Genomic DNA, 16,872 nt, shown 5'->3' with positions numbered 1-16,872 from the left:
GTCAAATATCAGCTTTTCAGAAATCCGAGCAAAGGGAGGTGTACTAGAGTCTTTGAGGTGAGTATTGGTCGACTGGAAGACTCTATTTTGCTGAAGGGAAGTTGCATGTTAAAAGCAACTCGTGAGCTTAGAATGATAAGGTTCTATCTCCGTTTAGGGCAGTTCAGAGATATTGAGCATCAACGTTTTTACATTCTATGTTTTGTGAGATGGAACCTTTGTATTTTATTAATTACTAACTAAAAAATGTCAACATTTTAAAAACAACACCACACAGGCATTAATAAACACCTAATGGATCAGATTATGTAAACAACTCAAATTTGACAAAAATTGAGATAGAACCTTATAATTCTAACGTCATGAACTCACTGACCAACTCTATTAACCTCTTTATATAACAGAGAGCACTTGGATGAGTCAGTTGTTGAAAGAAAGGTTTGGACAGTTATGTTAATCCTTAATCATTTTCATTTGCATACTGTACATACATAACAGTCATTCTCCACAGTTTCATCCTTCAACAAGTCATTTGGTCTCTTTACCCAAACCTCCCTCCTGGCATCAACCCTATTCTCAGCTTGGTGAGAGAAAGCTATCAACTATTCCTCCAGGACCAGCAATAGTAGCCTCTAATGTCTCACTGGCTTTTACTACTCTCTCTCTCTCTCTCTCTCTCTCTCTCTCTCTCTCTCTGTCTCTCTCTTTCTCTCTCTCTCTGTCTCTCTCTGTCTCTCTCTCTCTCTGTCTCTCCCTCTCTCTCTTTCTCTACTCTCTCTCTCTCTCTCTCTTTGTCTCTCTCTCTCTTTGTCTCTCTCTCTCTCTGTCTCTCTCTCTCTCTCTCTCTCTCTGTCTCTCTCTCTCTGTCTCTTTCTCTCTCTCTCTGTCTCTCTCTCTCTCTTTCTCTCTCTCTCTCTACTCTCTCTCTCACTCTCTCTCTCTCTGTGTGTGTCTCTCTCTCTCTCTCCCTTTGTCTCTCTCTCTCTTTGTCTCTCTGTCTCTCTGTCTCTCTCTCTCTCTCTCTCTCTCTCTCTCTGTCTCTCTCTCTCTCTCTCTCTCTCTCTCTCTCTCTCTCACACACACACACACACACTAATATAAAACCCCAACACTACTACTTGAGCAGGAGAAGTGTGTTGAGGTTAAGCAAGGTGTCAACGCTGTTATCCAGAGAGGCAGGGTTAAATCTGGAAACAGGCCCTCTGTTTCTCAGCCCTGTACTTTTTTCTCTTTTTTTGGTGTGAGAACACATCAACCCAAATAAGGAGATTAGCCGAGGACTGGGAGAGAGAGAGCGGAGCGGTCCAGGCCATTCCAGAAAGGCCTTGTCCTGAGTGGTTTGATTGGGTGGAGTGGTGCTGGGGTGGGGGGGGTGGGGGGTGCGCTGTCTAGGTGGTGGGGGCAGAGTGGTGAGTGGATGGAGGTGGAGGGAGTGAGGGAGAGAGATGGGGGGGAGGGGTGTGAGAAGGGGAGGATGGGATGGGGATCATAGGAGACTACAGGCAGCAGGTTCTGTCGGAGTTTGAAGCATAGACGGAAGCCCTGGACTCAAGTCTGCATCCCCCTGTTCTGCAGACGCTTGCTCTCTCTCTCTCTCGCTCTCTCTCTTTCCCTCTCTCTCTCTTTCGCTCTCCCTCCCTCTCTACTCTCCCCCTTCCTCTACCTCCCTATCCTCCCTCAGACTTGGAGTGGACTCAGGTTCCAGCAGAGGTAGCTAGCTGCTCCGGCTTCGCACAGCGTCTCTCTGCAGCTCAGACTAAAAAGGGTCACAACACCTCAACTTCTTTCTCTGCTACATTTCTCATCTCAGCGAGCGTACCAGTAACCCCTAAGGAGGACCGCCATGGAGGCCATCAAGAAGAAGATGCAGATGCTGAAGCTGGACAAGGAGAACGCCATCGACCGCGCCGAGCAGGCCGAGACGGACAAGAAGGTGGCGGAGGACAAATGCAAAGAGGTGAGTCGGTCCGGAGGGACGGAGAGACAGAGGGACAGAGAGGGACTGAGAGACAGAGAGACAGAGAGACAGAGAGACAGAGGGACAGAGAGACAGAGGGACAGAGAGACAGAGGGACAGAGAGACAGAGGGACAGAGGGACAGAGGGACAGAGAGAGACAGAGAGACAGAGAGACAGAGGGACAGAGAGACAGAGGGACAGAGGGACAGAGGGACAGAGGGACAGAGAGGGACTGAGAGACAGAGAGACAGAGAGACAGAGAGAGACAGAGAGACAGAGAGACAGAGAGACAGAGAGACAGAGAGACAGAGGGACAGAGGGACAGAGGGACAGAGAGACAGCGAGAAATAGAGAGAAAAAGAGAAAGATATGAAGATGATAGGTCTATTCTGTCGTAGTGTCTGAGGGGGGGACAGAGACACAGAGGTATCTGTAGGTTCAGATAGATGTCTTCCAGGTACGGACGGTGTAAGGGGGGCACATTCTGTCATCGGAAAATGTTACCGTTGTCAAACCGATGCGGAATGTTCTAAATGTTCTAAATTCAGATCCAGTATTAAGTTCTACCGCTCTCCATGCTGTTAGAAACTGTTAATATTGGTACCATACCGGGCATATTTAGAGGATGAGAGACGTAAACACATCTGGCGGTGTGTAATTCATCTCAAGTGAATATGTCTGATTAAAGTACGCGACTCGAGTGAATCTAACAGAGTCGATCGTAGTCAAATGATATACTTCTAAAACACTGCAGATCAAATTTAACATAATACATCAGACTGAAGAGCAGAAAGATGTTAAGCCATAGGGGGCGGGGGTGGGAGTGTGTCTGTAAGTGTGTCTGGGGCGGTGTGAGACACAGGGTCACTGACCTCTGTGGAGAGATCCGTTACCAAGCTGTGGAGCGAGCGAGGTCAGACAGACAGACAGACAGACAGACTGACAGACAGACAGACAGACAGCCAGGCAGAGAGACACACGTACAATACAGAACAGTAGGTGGACCAGGGATGAAGCAAACACACAGAAGCTACCCTCAAACTCCGCTGTTGTTTTAATTCAAACACCCATATCACCCAACCGAGTTCACCACACGACCAAAAGGAAACCGTCGTCTGAACCATTGTTTTCCCAGACTTAAATAAAGCCAAACTCTTAGGCTTAAACACCTCCACGGCTTCCACTGAAAGTAGGATTCAGTCCAGGACTTGGCTGTATAAATCTGTATAAATATAACCTTCTAGGTTTTTGGATTTGAATGGCGTCAACTAAAAACATACACACAAAGCCTCTGGAGAGATATACGAGCGATTTGTGGAACGGCTATTAACAAAACATGCAACAACAACAATAGCGTTTGCAATGTAATTACATCACGAGAGAAGGTGCCCAGTTGTAGAGGCAATGGGGGACATGTCTCGATTGATGGTGTGTTGCCATAAAGGCTTTAGTCCAAATCAGGATAAGCCTGTGGATCCCACCCCGACCCCCACTACACCATCCACTCTTCCATGGGGATTGACCCAGGCACTGAGCCTGACCACCCTAGGTGTGGAGGGGGGTCTCTGGAGGCGGGAGACCCCCTGATCGCTGGTATGCTTGGAGCAGGTTCTACTCTGTGGTCTACTGACAAAGTGATATCTGAGAGAGGCATCTGTATTGGCGTCTTTATAGGCGTCCATCCCATTCGGTTGTTACGCCTGACGTCACGCGTGACGTTTAGCAATTTCCGGGTCCAAATAAAAAACTTCCCCGCGCACCATAGTACCAGTATACTAAAGCGGTAGAATGACAGTTCAATCGTTTTTTTTTAAATTCTGATCTATTCATACAACAAGGGACACAGCACTTTCCTGTTTTTCCCCATATTTGTCACCGTCTTTGAGCCTCAGGAAAGCGCTATACAAATAATGAATTATTATTATTATTATTGCGGCATTTCGAAGAGAGCGCCTCAGCCAACGTTGGCCCCGGAAACACGTCACGGCAACAAGAGAAGGGGAGCTTTACTGAGGCCTACTGACTGAGAATATGGGGTCCGTATGGGCGTCCATCCCACTGCCTGACAGGTCTCCATCGCCAGTAGTCTATAGAGGACAGGACACAGTGGAAGCCGTCTCTGGCACCCTGAGATAGCGGCTGGACGGTATTTTGGGACGTGGTAGAGATAGGCCCTGTGGAATCCTGGGGGATTATCAGGGGCACTTCAGAACCCCATGCACACACTGGCCAACTCTGATTAGGGGACACTTAACCTCACAGTGTGTGTGTGTGTGTGTGTTTGTGTGTGTGTGTGTGTGTGTGTGTGTGTGTGTGTGTGTGTGTGTGTGTGTGTGTGTGTGTGTGTGTGTGTGTGTGTGTGTGTGTGTGTGTGTGTGCGCGCGCGCGCCAGGGCACTTGTTAATAGCCCTGGCACACACATACGCAAACTAATAATAAACTCCTCCAAAAGAGAGTATCACCATGAAAATTGTAGACTTCCCATAATCAGACACCTTAAACAGATAAACAATTAAACATGAGAGATCATTTGCGCATAGTGGTTTTTCTTTGATATTTTCCTAACAAATATATCATATCCTATGTAAAAGCTGTGTTAAAGTAAGGTATTGGCTGTAAATCAGGACCTCCTCTCGTGGAAGATAGAACTAAACAACCATGTACCGTAGGTGGTCATAAGAAGTTGTAAAGCTCTTGAGAAATAAAAACGTTCAGCCTTCTCTTTCAGATTTTATGTGGGAATATAGAACGTGAAACTGAAACACAAGCACGCACATTCCCAGTGAAATCAAATATTTTCTTACATACAAACTGGAAACATAAACTCTTAGATTAAACTACTTTTGAAGGCTTCTAAATTACTGTAATCTATCAAAATAGACTTGAAGGTCTGGTTCATACCTGTGACGTTAGAATTATAAGGTTCTATCTCCATTTTTGTCAAAATTGAGTTTTTTACATAATCTGATCCATTAGGTGTTTATTAATGCCTGTGTGGTGTTATTTTTTTTTATGTTGACACTTTTGAGTTAGTAATTCATAAAATACAAAGGTTCCATCTCACAAAACATAATAGAATGTAAAAACTTTGACGCTCAATATCTCTGAACTACCCTAAACGGAGATAGAACCTTATGATTCTAAACGGAGATAGAACCTTATCATTATGACCGCACGATACTGTAAACCAATGAGGTGACATGATGAAGGAGCCAGGGAAGGGGATACTGAAAGCCTTGTGTTGACATCAAGGGGACTGGGGAAGGAATTTTAAGAGCCTTCCTTTTTTAAGAGGCTTTTTAGGTAATGTAGCGTTGATCTTTTTCTGTCTGCAAGGATTATACCTCAATTACCTCAGTGTGCGTGCGTGTGTGTGTGTGTGTGTGTGTGTGTGTGTGTGTGTGTGGGAGTAAGAGAGAGAGAGAGAAAGAGAGAGAGAGAGAGAGAGAGAGAGAGAGAGAGAGAGAGAGAGAGAGAGAGAGAGAGAGAGAGAGAGCGAGAGAGAGGACAGGGGACAGAGACAGAGAGACAGAGACAGAGACAGAGACAGAGACAGAGACAGAGACAGAGACAGGGACAGAGACAGAGACAGAGACAGAGACAGAGACTGAGACTGAGACAGAGACAGAGACAGAGACAGAGACAGAGACAGAGACAGAGACAGAGACAGAAACCTTACATTGTATTCTAACAATCTCTGGTGTCCTAGCAGAGACAGGGACAGAGACAGAGACAGAGACAGAGACAGAGACAGAGACAGAGACAGAGACAGAGACAGAGTCAGACAGAAACCTTACATTGTATTCTAACAATCTCTGGTGTCCTAGCAGAGACAGGGACAGAGACAGAGACAGAGACAGAGACAGAGACAGAGAGACAGGGACAGAGACAGAGACAGAGACGGAGACAGAGACAGACAGAAACCTTACGTTGTATTCTAACATATCTCTGGTGTCCTCTAGCTGGAAGAGGAGCTGCTGATTCTGCAGAAGAAGCTGAAGGGGACGGAGGACGAGTTGGACAAGTACTCTGAGGCCCTGAAAGACGCCCAGGAGAAACTGGAGAACTCGGAGAAGACATCCTCAGACGTAAGTAGACGGGGCACTCACTCCGGAAGGCCCCTAAACACAACCACACCCATATACTGTACCCCCGTCAACCAACCCCTAGGCCCCTAGCTCCTGTCATGTGTTGAGATGTGTTTAGGCTAGTCTATAAACAAAAGAGCAAGCCAACATTAACGAAATGTAATGTTTGTGAGTATTTGGGGTCATGTAAACACCCCGTTTATAACTGTTATAACCAATCACAACTGCATCAGTGTTTATTGATGTGTTCCTCTACCTGTTTGGACTGGGTGCGCGTTGTGTAAGGCCACAGAGCGGAACTGACCACACAGAGTTCAAATGAGCAGAATGGACCGTCCACTGATCCCCCTTAAATATAGAACAAAACAGTGACAGAGGGACTGGAATAGTATACAGGAAATGGCAAATGGACTGCACTTATATAGCGCCTTTTTTGCTGCTCCAAAGCGCTTTACAACAGCCTCTCATTCACCCATTCACACACACATTCACACACCAATGGCGGCAAGCTGCCATGCAAGGCGCCGGCCGGCCCCGCTCACTGGGAGCGATTAAGGGGTTCAGTGTCTTGCCCAAGGAGACTTCGACATGTGGCCAGCCGGGGCTCGAACCGCTGATCTGCCAACCTTGCGATCATTAGACAGCGACTCAACCTCCTGAGACACAGCCGCCCCCAGGACTCGGTATGTAGGACCGAGTGCCGCAGTGCCAGCTGTGTGGCTGCTCTGATGAAAGCTGTCTAGTCGGGAGGAGTATATGTAACATTCCTCTGTACACCTCGTCCTGAAAGATGAGCTCATGATCTCCCTAAGCACATGCAGTCACTCTCCATCAAATCACGCCAGCGCTAAGAGACAGGTATGCTGGGGGGTATCAGACGTTTGCTCTGACTATACTAGGAAACATGTCTATCTGCATTTACAGGCCAGTAGGTCTACTTATCACTTCAAAGAAGTCGCTATGTCATGTAGATGTAGATCAAAGCAATTTAGTTTTTTCTATATTGAGAGAGTAAGATTCAATATTGAATAAGGATAGTAGCCTTTCTTTGCAGGTTAAACAACTTTGACACTTTCATGAGAGAAGTTTTGCATGAATGCTGTAGTTTGTCAGAGTGACGAGTTTGTTTTGCCTGTGGTTAGAATGATGTCATCCTTTTGTCATCAGACATCATACATTAGCTTCCCAGACCCATTTTTCATTTTCCCACAACAATAACGTCTTATGAGATGTCCAGATAAGACTGAATACCAACATGTGACTTTATTGTAGAAAGAACTGAAAGCTGACAGAGTGAACATTGTATCTTTGCAGAAGCAATGCGGTTCCTTAAACACATACTAACCCTACTAATCTATGATACAAATGGCAATGTGGATTATGTTTTATGGATAAGAGAGCAAGGCATCTTTGTCAAGGAAGGCCCCACTTCAGCTGTGTATCCATCAGCTTCCACAAGGACACTGTATTGTTCCAGTTTCCGGGAAAACCAGTGTTGTGTTGCAAAGGGAAATAGAGGAAGTGGCTGAGTAGGCCTAGGCTGAGAGAGAGAGAGAGAGAGAGAGAGAGAGAGAGAGAGAGAGAGAGAGAGAGAGAGAGAGAGGAGAGATAGAGAGAGAGAGAGGGAGAGGAGAGCGAGGAGAGAGAGAGAAGAGAGAGAGAGAAGAGAGAGAGAGAGGGTGAGAGACAGAGAGAGAGGGAGAGGAGAGAGAGAAGAGAGAGAGAGGGAGAGAAGAGAGAGGGTGAGAGAGAGAAGAGAGAGAAGAGAGAGAGAGAAGAGAGAGAGAGAAGAGAGAGAAGAGAGAGAGAAGAGAGAGAGAGAGGAGAGAGAGAGAGAGGGAGAGAGAGAGAGAGAGAGAAGAGAGAGAGAGAGAAAGAGAGAGAAGAAAGAGAGAGAGGGAGAGAAAGAGAGAGGGAGAGAGAGAGAGAGAGCGAAGAGAGAGAGAGAGGGGGTGAGAGAGAGAGAGAGAGAGAGGGAGAGAGAGAGAGAGAGAGGGAGAGAGAGAGAGAGAGAGAGAGAGAGAGAGAAGAGAGAGAAAGAGTGAGTGGGCTGACACTGTCAAAGCAGCTCTGACTGACTGTGGAATTCCGCTACCCCTTTAATACCCCTGAATACTCCGCCACATGTCATTCATTAGCGGCAGCAGTCATCTCATTATACATCTGAATTCACACAGCCTGAAAGCAGCAGATGGGGAGGAGGAGGAGGAGGAGGGTTACTGTCAGCCAGCACAATAGCTAGACTTCCTAGTGCTAACGCTAACATCGTAGGGGACGGCTGTGGGGCATGCTAAGATTAGGAGTTAGCAGTGCTAACGTTAGAGATAGGAGGGAGTGGGCCTAGTGAGTCTTGAATAGGGGGGCTAGTAGTAGTACCTAGGCTGTGAGAGAGAGAGAGAGAGGGGGGGGAGAGAGAGAGAGGGAGAAGAGGGAGAGAAGAGAGAGAGAGAGAGAGGGAGAGAGAGAGGGGGAGAGAGAGAGAGGAGAGGAGAGAGGAGAGGAGAGAGAGAGAGAGAGAGAGAAGAGGAGAGAGAGAGGGAGAAGAGAGAGAGAGCTAGACGTAGTTGTGTGCCGCCTGTGCTAACGCTAACATCGTAGGCCACGGCTGTGGGTCGTGCTAAGATTAGGAGTTAGCAGCGCTAACGTTAGAGATAGGAGATAGTCTTGAATAGGGGGGCTGGTGGCTATAGTTCTACTCTCTCTCGGCCTGTTACTGATAAGGCCTATAGGCTAATAGCAGCAGCCAGCAGAAGCCACAGGGAGCCTGCAGGAGCCAATCACAGAGCGGCGCCTCTGGAATGTCAGGAATGCAGCTAAAGCAAACAGAAAGGGCCTACACTCCTGTGTCTAATGAAATCAATGCTAGAAGCTTTTCCGGTGGGCGAAATCAGACAGACAGACTCCCAGTTCGAGAGCTGCCTGCCTGTGTAGCTGTGTTAGTCTGTCATCTGCACAGCAAGTCAGACACGTCAAGAAGACACATCACTACTAAATCAACCTCTGGTGACTGCAGCTGTCTGCGAGAGGCGTCGCCTTACTGTAGACAGAGATGATGAATCATATAAAAATCGCTCTGTGTGTAAGAATTCCACCCACACACACATATTGATGAGTTATTCAGTGAACTTACACAATATGGCTCATACCTCAACACACACGCATCTCTCGGCTACAATAATGTTCATCTTCTTGACTGTTGTTGACCAATTGGGTTTCTGAATCATAGAAATTGCTCTGTGTGTAATAATTCCACCCACCCACACACACACACACACACACTCTCACACACACACACACACACACACACACACACACACACACACACACACACACACAGACACACACATATTGATGAGTTATTCAGTGAACTTACACAATATAATATGGCTCATACCTCAACACACACATCACGCATCTCTAGGCTACAATCATGTTCATCTTGACTTGTTGTTGACCAATTCGTTAACCGTTTCTGCTTTCATAGATTACAACTTAATATGGATCAGACCAGCTTAATTCACTTATTTCAGGTGTTATTACAGAATCAGTCATACTGTACATGGTCAAAGAAAGTGCATCTTCTTATCACGAAGAGCTATCATGATATTGGCTTTTATTGAAATGTAGTACCTCGGTGTAGATGGACAGGGCAGAGACATCTACTGCCCCCCAGCACTGCGTCTCTTGAAGACACCCCTCTACTGTGTCCCCTAAAAGTTCTATTGACCCCCTTGTACTGTTCCTCTGTTTCTCCAGTGTCTAAATATACTTTTTAAAATCCATTTAAAAAAACCTAGTTTTAGAAGAAGGTTTTTCCTTCTATAAATGGCCCCGGGCCTGAGCTAGATTACTCTTCCTGCTACGACTGGTGGATTGATGATTCACTTGCTTAGTATTCAAATGTATTGATTGTAAGTCACTTTGGAATAAGGCGTAGACCTGCTAAATGCCAAACATGTAAATGTGAATGCATTTTGGGTTAGGGAAGGCAGTATTTTCTTTGCTGTCTGAAGCCCTTTTGAGAGTTTGAGGGATATATCACACTACTACAACACTTTGAACATCATGTCCCATCCTTGACATAGTCATATCGTATACTGACTAGTATATTGATTTATTGATGTTGAGTAGGTTCATTGGATTGTCATTGAATGTTCATTGAAAGCGCATAACACCCCCCCTGGCAGGGTAAAGCGCGTCACGCAGACAAGCCCCGCCCCCCCTGGAACCCTGACCTCATCCCAACACACTCTGCAGCCTGGGATGACAGGCCCCGCCCCCCTGGAACAGGCCCCGCCCCCCTTGGAGCAGGCCCCGCCCCCCTGGAACCCTGACCTCATCCCAACACACTCCTCTGGGCTGGAGGAGCGCGCGTCAACTTCCCTCATCATTCCAGAACCTTTATCTTTCTCGTGCCACGCTAATGCGTTCACACATCTAACATTCCAAAAATAAGATCTTTTAATACTTATTTTAAAGCTATTTTTAAAGCTTTGATGAGGCTTCTGCTGAACTTCTAAAAGAAACATTTGCATTTGCGCAACAGCTGGACACTTGGAACTTTTTTGCACTTGAGAGACTTTGACTATTTCGGTCCATTCCAAAAGCCAAGCTTTTACGCATGATTAATAAGTGTTTTCTATTATTCTATTTTTGAATAGTCAAACAAAAGCTGTAGGTGACTTTTATACATATTTTTCTACACATTTAAGTTATTTTTTTATACCAAAACCAGTTCTAGAAATGGCAGGATTGAACTCTTTGGACGCAGTGAAGAGAAAGATCCAGTGTTTGCAGCAGCAAGCCGACGACGCGGAGGACCGAGCCCAGGTTCTGCAGAGAGAGCTGGACGGGGAACGGGAACTCCGGGAGAAAGTAATTTAATTTTAATTTTAATCAATAATTTTTTGCCATTTAGCAGACAAAAGGGAGAAAGTGAGAACAGAACTTTTGCATTTTCCTCCCCTCTTTTGCTTTTTCTCTCTTATTCCCTTTGGTCACTTACTTCTCACCTGGGCCTTCTCTCTCTGGCCAGTCAGATTGATGTTACATTCTGAAAATACTTGGAAAATACTGGAAAAGCCACGTTAATTCATTAACGTTAACGTTAAGCCACGTTAATTCATCTCTGATCTGCCGGTTACACAGTGGTGATGGAAACGTAGCCCACAATAAAAGGCGTTGGTCTCTCCTAAAAAAAAGGAGGATTCCTCCAGGTCCTAGCGCCTGTGCGTTGATGTAGGTAGGATGCATCAAACTTTGCATCAAATGTCTCAGCAAATCTACCTTTTATACATTGTAGTAAAAAACCCAAACACTTTCTATGAACTCTTTCTATTGACTTTTCTAGGTGAATGGGGCATTATTTGAAGACGTGTCATAGTAGTTTATACAGATAAAGTTAAATACACTTTATTTAACCTAAACGAAAATACCACAGCCAGGAGTTACACACCTAGAGTTGTGGGAGTTTGGTGTTTTAATTCAGTAGAATTGTCATCCAATCAGACAATCAGAGCCTTGACATATTAATGTTCCGGAACCTACCATATGGGCTAACTTGTATGATTTGCATAAGAGGACTGATGATGAAAGAATTAGATTAGGTAATACTCATAGGGAGAGCTGTCAGGTCTTGCCTTAGGAATGGGAAGGCAATTGAGGTGAGGTAATCCAAGGAGTCAGGTAACTAAGGGTTTTCCCCTTCATTTCAGAGTCATCCATCATGCAGCTAAAATGTGAAATGGATGCTTGATAGGTGCTACGTCCCTGTACCAGAGACACTATCTGGCTCATCTGGTCTTGGGACAAGGAATATAATCATGGTATGACTGTGTTTCTATAAAATTACACAGAATTCACCCCCCAGAATTAGAAGGTACAATGGAAGTCTCCTCTAGTGGACGAGACCAGGAAGGGACAGGATGTGGTATGTGTGTCACCGCCACCCCCTAGGACTGTCAGACGCAGGCCAGGCAGCTTTCACTGACATATGGTCATGAATAAAGAGAAAGGAGTAGCCTAGGATGATGTTTCCCCAGCTTTAGATGCTGATCTTAGGTCAGTTTTGGTGTGTTTCCTCATACTAGATGAGGTTAGGAGTTGGAGAGGGTTAACTGACCTTAGATCTGTGTTTAGGGGCCGGGGGCCACTCCACCCTCGAGCTAAATCAAGAGATATAACCTCAGGCGGATTGAACGCAGATTTGGTGACAGACAACCAATATGTTTTAGATATGTTTTTTTTAGGGCATTTCTGCTTTATTGAGAGCGCCAGTAGAGAGATTGACAGGAAGGGTGGGTGAGAGAGAAGAGGGATCGATGACATGAAAGATATGTCGAAGGGTCGGAATCGAACTACAAACCTTTACGGTTACGTGGTATGTGCTTAGTGTGCCACGCCGACAAGCACCCCCGACAGACCCCATTACCGGTTGCCCAAAACAGGCTTGTGAGAACCAACCATGGCGGGCCTGGGGTAACACTGCTGTTGAGATCCATCATTTATTCTCACTAGACTAGTCAGTCAGTCTGTCTTTACACAATTTCAATCTGTTCAGTGTTCAGTTTGGAAGCATAAGAACATGAATGCACCTCTTAGCTCAAGCTATTAAGTCTGTGTTCAAGGGATGAAAAGGCTTGAAGTGGTTGAGTGGGCACGTGTGTGTGTGTGTGTGTGCGTGTGTGTGTGTGTGTGTGTGTGTGTGTGTGTGTGTGTGTGTGTGTGTGTGTGTGTGGCTGGCTGGTTAACTCAAGGGTGTATATGGGCCCATGTGTGAGTAATTGGGGCAAACCAGGGTGATGTCTTGGCACAACCAACCCTTTCATTGGAACAAGGTGGACGAAACAGCAACCTTGCTGTGTCTTTGAAGGTAATGACTCGTCTTTTTTGACTCCACATAACAGGGAGGGCTTTTTGGCTTTCTGAAGTAATTGCTCGAGGATAGTTCTAAGTGGTTTTGTTTCATCCGAGATGTTTCATAACTTCCTGTCGACACCTTTGGCGTAATTACTTGATCTTGTAATCGTGTGAAAAGCCTTGGGGACAGATGTGCTCTTTTTATGTTCTAGCATATTTAGCTTACGTAGACAGTTCTCACAACATTTGGGTTGATGGAGCTTTGGGGTTAGATTGGAAGGCCAGATTTTGATCCTGATCTATTTCTCATGCTTGTCCATGGGAAGAATGAGAGATATGGCCCCACTTCACCCTCCCTCCCTCTCTCCCTCCCTCCCTCCCTCCCCCACTCTCCCTCCCAGCCAAGCCCCTTCCTGCAGGCCCTCCCCCGGGCGGGATGTATAGAAGAGAAGTTGCACCAAACCACAGACCTAGGATCAGATTACCCTTCTCCAGTCTTAACCCTAACCATTAGACTAGGGATGAAACACAAACAGTCAGTTTAGATAAAAGTGTTGACGGAATTCCGTAGATTAACTGTCATTATGACCTGTCCATTCTGATCCAGTATTAGTGGTTAGGGGAAGGGGGAGGGGGAGGGGGAGGGGGAGGGGGTGAGGCCTACCTACCTCCCTCTCTGCCCCAGAGGAACTGGGGGGGGCAGGATGTTGGCTCCCGGCTCTACTACAGCACTTCCGGTGACTCCGGCTGCTCCAGCCCAGATCAACAGGAAGATAAGAGGGAGAGGGAGTGTTCGTTCTTTTAGGCCTGGACTGGAACTGGGTGATATAACACCCCCCCCCCCACACACACACACACACACACACATCCTGGTTAGGTTTGGGGGTCTAAACTAACACACTTGCTGTGTTCGAGTCGGCCACTGTGGCTGAGTATGTATCTAAAAGTGTCGAATAAAAGTATCAAGAAGTGGTCAGAGAGTGAATACTCACTCGACTGCCTACAGCAGTTGAACTGTTTGTATAGATCTGCGTGTTTGACCACGGCATCTGTAGGCCGTACATTCTCTTTTGAATGCAAAATAGGCCTAGATCTAGTATTTACTGCCTATGTGATAATTGGGCCAGTGGTTTCCTGCCCTTAATAACATCATGATGCACCACATTCTATGGAAAGAATTACTTCCTGGTACACTGTGCTGTGTTTTTGGTCCTCTCCTAGGCTGGCCTTTCTCCACGGGAATCACGTAACTTTCCAAATATAAACTGATGTATCTTGGCAGCCGTCGAGGTGCTGCGGAGCACTGCCTTGGAACTACAGTTTGAAAGAAAGGGAGTGGACATTGGGTTTACACTATGATTAGGGATCCCACTGCCATCCACTGTAGAAGGACAAGTCTAAGCCTGTCCATTGTCCTAAGTTGGAGGAGGGGGGTCTCGGTCAGTCACCAACCCACCATGATATATAGACCAGTAAACCCAGTTTCACAAGTGGAATGTTTGCTTGACCCAATCAGTTAACATGCAAAGGTTTAAGACCCCACGGTAATTGGGGTCTTGCATGGCCTCTTTATAATGCGTACCTCACTAGTTCTTTTGAGGTTGGTTAGCAACCGGGAACCTCCACAAGCACAGACCTTCCTAGATACTAGATAAACCACATCTTGAGTAGCGGGGTACACATTACACATACATACACACACAGTAGATGCAGTAGTCCCTTACAGTGTTTGAGGGGCCTACTGCACATTAATATTGCACATTGATAGTTCAACTCTTATCGTGTGTGTGTGTGTCGGGGGGGAGGGGGGGTTGTTGGCGGTGTTCAAGAGTTCAAGAATTTGCATGGTCCTCCTCCTTATAGTTGGCTTGATGAAGACAGTTACAGGCCTATCTATGTGGCAGAAATATGATCCACTATGTCTACTCAGAGTCCCATTTGATTTGCATTGAGTGTGACAGAGCTGCTTTCATTTAACGGCCTTCCTTTTTCTCCCCTTTTTCATCTACCCCTGACAGGCTTATATCTTTGCATGTCAAGTGTAGGCTATTCGGTTCTTAAGTCGTGACGTCGAAATGCCTCAGTAATAATATTAATTCATTATATTTGTATAGCGCTTTTCCGAGGCTCAAAGACGTTGACAATATGGGAAAAACGGGAAAGTGCTGTGTCCCTTGTTGTATGAATAGATCCCAGTCTAAAAAACGATTGAACTGTCATTCTACCGCTGTAGTACACTGGTACTCTGGTGCGGGGAATTTTTGGTTTGGACCAGACTTACTGTAACAACCGAATACAGACATGTGATGAGTTCACCTTGGTGTCCCAGTTCACTTCACTGGCACAATTCACAATTCATAACACCCACCATCCATCTTCCATCTTCCAACTTCCATAGAGAGGCAGGCCTTACTCTCCTCTATGTCACTGTCCTGAAATAAAAGCGATACAAAGATTCCCTTTCTCTCACTTCTATTCACTTAAGACGCCCTTACTTCTCTAAACGCTGAATGAATATGATCTCTCAACTATGGACAGAGACAGGAATGTAGGAATGTCTCTATCTGTCAGAATAACAACATAATAGTGAAAAACGACATGACTCCTTTATGACACGACGCTCGTCTCTATAGCCTTGTAGCTCGCCATTTACATAATTACAGCCAATAAGCAGGACTCTAGTTATCGGTTAAACTATCTCGGAGAGTATATTACAGTATTTGCTTCTTACTTAGAGCTGTCAGTTGTGGTCAGAGGGAGATATCATACCACATACCGTCATACCGCTGTGTGCAGAGGGAGACAGAGACAGGGACAAAGGGAGCTATTGAGAGAGTAATTCCAGATGTTAGCGAACATCAAGCGTATTGTACGTAGCTAGCCAGCGCTGCTCATTGAGGATGCTGTGGTTGTGTTGTTAGTGTCAGTGGGGCGGCCTTGTGTCATCAGCTGCCAGCTAGCCACGGCGGCCTCGGAAGACCAAGACTCAGTTCAGTTCAGTTCAGTTCAGTTCAGTTCAGTTCAGCTCAGCTCAGTTCAGTTCAGTTCAGTTCAGTTCAGTTCAGTTCAGCTCAGCTCAGCTCAGTTCAGCTCAGTTCAGTTCAGTCCAGTTCAGTTCAGTTCAGTTCAGTTCAGTTCAGTTCAGTTCAGTTCAGTTCAGCTCAGTTCAGTTCAGTTCAGTTCAGTTCAGTTCAGTTCAGTTCAGCTCAGCTCAGTTCAGCTCAGTTCAGTTCAGTTCAGTTCAGTTCAGTTCAGTTCAGTTCAGTTCAGTTCAGTCCAGTTCAGTTCAGTTCAGGTCAGTTCAGTTCAGTTCAGTTCAGTTCAGTTCAGCTCAGCTCAGTTCAGCTCAGCTCAGTTCAGCTCAGTTCAGTTCAGTTCAGTTCAGTTCAGTTCAGTTCAGTTCAGTTCAGTCCAGTTCAGTTCAGTTCAGTTCAGTTCAGTTCAGTTCAGTTCAGTTCAGCTCAGCTCAGTTCAGTTCAGTTCAGTTCAGTTCAGTTCAGTTCAGTTCAGTTCAGCTCAGTTCAGTTCAGTTCAGTTCAGCTCAGTTCAGTTCAGCTCAGTTCAGTTCAGCTCAGTTCAGTTCAGCTCAGCTCAGTTCAGTTCAGCTCAGTTCAGCTCAGTTCAGTTCAGTTCAGCTCAGTTCAGTTCAGTTCAGTTCAGTTCAGCTCAGCGCAGCTCAGTTCAGTTCAGTTCAGCTCAGCTCAGCGCAGCTCAGCTCAGTTCAGTTCAGTTCAGTTCAGTTCAGCTCAGTTCAGTTCAGTTCAGTTCAGTTCAGTTCAGCTCAGCGCAGCTCAGTTCAGCTCAGTTCAGTTCAGTTCAGCTCAGTTCAGTTCAGCTCAGTTCAGTTCAGCTCAGTTCAGTTCAGCTCAGCGCAGCTCAGCTCAGCTCAGTTCAGTTCAGCTCAGTTCAGTTCAGTTCAGCTCAGCTCAGTTCAGTTCAGTTCAGCTCAGCTCAGCTCAGTTCAGTTC

The 16,872-nt window shown here is 46.0% G+C and overlaps 1 protein-coding gene across 3 annotated transcripts in view; it reads left to right on the top strand.

The window, feature by feature from the left end:
• Nucleotides 1-1,843: 1,843 nt before the first annotated feature.
• Nucleotides 1,844-16,872, top strand: part of tpm4a (tropomyosin 4a) — a gene marked incomplete at both ends in the record, with an annotated part of 27,359 nt that continues 12,330 nt past the window's right edge. For 2 of the 3 annotated variants that reach the window (XM_080536461.1, XM_080536462.1), the window contains 2 exons: nt 1,844-1,957; nt 5,921-6,046. In XM_080536461.1, coding sequence (XP_080392587.1) covers nt 1,844-1,957; nt 5,921-6,046 — 240 coding nt within the window. Of the gene's footprint in view, nt 1,958-5,920; nt 6,047-10,509; nt 10,922-16,872 lie in introns of those variants that run through there. The other variant, XM_080536463.1, reaches the window with a different exon arrangement.

This window comes from Nansenia antarctica (genome assembly GCF_963989245.1).
Source record: "Nansenia antarctica genome assembly, chromosome: 7".
NCBI lineage: Eukaryota > Metazoa > Chordata > Actinopteri > Argentiniformes > Microstomatidae > Nansenia > Nansenia antarctica.
The sequence above is the reverse complement of the archived record's forward strand: the minus strand, read 5'-3'. Positions and strand labels throughout refer to the sequence as shown.